The sequence below is a fragment of the Propithecus coquereli genome, unplaced genomic scaffold (assembly GCF_000956105.1).
Source record: "Propithecus coquereli isolate 6110/MARCELLA unplaced genomic scaffold, Pcoq_1.0 Scaffold678, whole genome shotgun sequence".
Lineage (NCBI taxonomy): Eukaryota > Metazoa > Chordata > Mammalia > Primates > Indriidae > Propithecus > Propithecus coquereli.
The window spans coordinates 223206-226504 of NW_012152818.1; the positions used below are offsets into that span (position 1 = coordinate 223206).

At 41.0% G+C, this 3299-nt stretch overlaps 1 protein-coding gene across 1 annotated transcript; it reads right to left on the reverse strand.

Annotated features, from left to right (window-relative positions):
- Nucleotides 1–297: 297 nt before the first annotated feature.
- LOC105823536 (olfactory receptor 8B12-like) lies at nucleotides 298–1230 on the reverse strand. Its single transcript, XM_012660774.1, has one exon. The coding sequence runs from the start codon at nucleotides 1228–1230 to the stop codon at nucleotides 298–300; it is 933 nt and encodes a 310-aa protein (XP_012516228.1).
- Between the last annotated feature and the right edge of the window lie 2069 nt (nucleotides 1231–3299).

Genomic DNA, 3299 nt, shown 5'->3' on the forward strand with positions numbered 1-3299 from the left:
GGCAGCCTACTAAATATTTGTGAGTCTCAAGTGTGTGTTGTATGAGGACGCTGGATTAAGTGATTTTGTAGGCCCATACAAGATTAAACCTTTCATAATTATAGAAACTACTTTCATAAAATAATGATTAGAATAGATGGGGTGGGTAAGAAGTGGAGAGAATAAATGTGCTTAAGAACAAGAGTTAAAAATTTCCTCTAAGTATAGGGGAGAAAGCACTAGCATTTGTCTCCCTCACTGAAAAACTAGTAAAAGAAACATTCTGGTTAACACTCTGATCCCCTTTAGCAATTATTTTCAAGATAAGATTTTCCTGCTCAAAGTTTTCTTCAGGGCAACTTTGACATCTTTATTCCTCAGGCTATAGATTAAGGGGTTGAACATGGGCACCACAGCAGTATAGAAAATTGAGGACACTTTCCCCTGATCAAGGGGTAAAATAGAAGGTGGTTTGAGGTACATAAAAGCTCCTGACCCAAAGAAAAGAGATACCACAGTTATATGGGAACTGCAAGTACTGAAGGCTTTGAATCTGCCCTCTATGGAGCTAATGTGGAGAATGCTAGAAAGGATGAAACCGTACGAGATAAAAATGGTAACAATGGGCACTCCAATGCCAATGGTCACAACAATAAAGACCACTAGCAAATTTATGTAAGAGCTGTTGCAGGAGAGCTCAAGGAGGGGAATGATGTCACACATATAGTGATTGACAAGGTTGTCTGCACAAAAGCTCATAAACATTATGTTTCCCATATGGGCCACAGCCCCAAAAACCCCCATCCCATAGACACCTGACAAAAGGAGCAAACACACCTGGGGAGACATGGTGACCACGTACAACAGTGGGTTACAGATGGCGACATAGCGGTCATATGCCATTGCTGACAGTTTATAGGATTCAGAAAAGAAAAAACAGAAGAAAAAAAATTGAGTCATACACCCTGCATAGGAGATGATGTTCTTCTTTAAAACAAAACTCATCAGCATTTTAGGGGTGAGAGTAGTGGAGTAACTAAAATCTATGAAGGACAAGTTGAAGAGGAAGAAGTACATGGGAATATGCAGGTGAGAGTTCAGCCCAATCAGGGTTATCAAGCCCAGGTTCCCCACCACGGTGACCACGTAGAAACCTAGAAACAGGAAGAAGAGGGGGACTTGGAGCTTGAGCTGGTCAGTTAAGCCTGAGAGGATAAACTCTGTCACAGAAGAGGAGTTCTCAGCAGCCATTCTCCTCTAGGAGGGTCTGCAAGGGAAAAAGAAAGAGTCACTGAAAGAGAAAGAGAGAGAGAGGCTATACACCATGAAAGTTAATGGAAGTTAAGGGGGTGGGAAGGAAAAGAAAAGAAAAAAAAAACATTTACTGAGCACTAACTATGGGATAAAAATTATTCTAAATACCACGGGGCATTACGACTCTCCCCCTTCTACAGAGGAGGACACTGGGCTAAGCAACTTGCACAAAGTCCCAAAGCTACCGAGTTGCAGCAGCAGGTGGACTCAGGTGGGCTGGCTTCCCTGGGTTGAGCTGTTAGCCTCTCTGCTGCAGCACCCAGTGGGGCAGGCGGGAACTCACCCCCTTCAGCTTGGAGCCACAGTGCTGTCTCTACTGCCTCTCATCCATCTCTTTCAGGGCCCTGCTGAAAAGGTGACAGACAGCTTGGAGCTCAGATCCCTCTGCTTCTGCTTCTACACCTTGAGAATCAAAATGTCTAGTTTAGTCTTGGTTCTCTTGCTGAGCTGAAAAATATGAACTCTGATTGTGGCTTTGCCTGGAGGCCACTGTCCTAGGGATGAGACAGCATCCTTTCCTAACACCACAGATAACAGGAGACTAAAGAGTTTTATTCAGGATTAGCAACCCCAGCGAGCTAGTTATAGAGGCTCCCGCAGGGCCACTGCCCAGACACCATCTTCCCTAAGGAAGAAGAAATGTTTGTTTATGCCCTTGATAATGCTTCATGTGACTTTTAATGATCTGTTCTTTCATTCATATTTTTAAGCATGATTAAGAGCAAAGCACTGTGAGAAAAAATATTTTGCTACCTTGTACTGAGCACTTACCGTGTACCAAACACTATATCTGACCCAGCACCCTCATAGGGATAGCAAGGGTCCAACAGCAATGTGCGAATGACTCCTGTATTACCTACAATAACCTCTATAAATTATCCCTGTTAATCTCCACATTAAAAGTGAGGAGCACACACAGCTAATAGATTCCAGAATCTTGAGTCACACCTTGGTCTGTCCAGCTTCAAAATTCATGGTCTTAATCACTGGCTACACTACCTCCCTGTAAGTGATAATAAGTTTTCTGAAGCAGCATTTTTACTTACAAGGATCTCATGAGATTCTTGATATTGATAAAAACAAGTAATTGTAAAGGATGGTAAAAAGTGTTAGAACTAGGAAAGGTCACGTTAGGGGGAATTGAACTTCAGAGGAGGAGATTCATTATTTCACTCACATCCAAAATACACCAAGAATGATTTGAACTTCTCCAGACTCAAAAATAAAGAAACCTTCTCTGATTTTCCTCCACTACCTGTTCATGCAGTTTAAGGTTGGTGATTTAAAACAAATACTTGCCATATTACTAATATCAACTTTTATCAGATCTGAAGGCCAGGGAATAGACCCTGCAGTCACTATGTCAGATAATAGGGAATTGAAGAAAGATGTGAACAAGAATGACATTCCTTCAGCAAATATATAATGAGCATCTACTATGCCCCAGAAACTCTTTTAAGTCCTGGTTATTATTCAGTGGGAAAAAAAACAAAATTCCTACTCACATGGAGTCTTCATTCAAGTGAAAGAAAGCAGGAAATACATAAAAGAAAGAGGGAAAACATGTAATGTGAAACGTGCTATGAAGAAAAGGAAAGCAAGGGCAGAAAAGGCAGAGGTACAGATTTCAATTTTTTCAAACATTTTCAATGTTTTTCAAACATTTCCGATGTTTGAGCAATGCTCAGAAGAGACTTTAAAAGTATTTGCTTGGTAAGATCAATGACTCCACTGAAACATTGGACATTCATGGCTTAATGCAGCACCCTTCCAAGGAATCACATTTTCATCCTGTACTTTAAATGCCATACCTTAAACCAAATTACTGGCTCTAAGGGAGAAAATTCTGACCATAGTAACAGGACAGAGGGGCAAGAGACCTTGCTGAGGATTTAGACAATCACAAATTACATAATGTAGGTTATTGACTGAGACTGAGATGATGACTCATAAAGCTTTGTGTAGCAACTTGCATTCTACACTCCTCACCAGGGATTTTTATATAT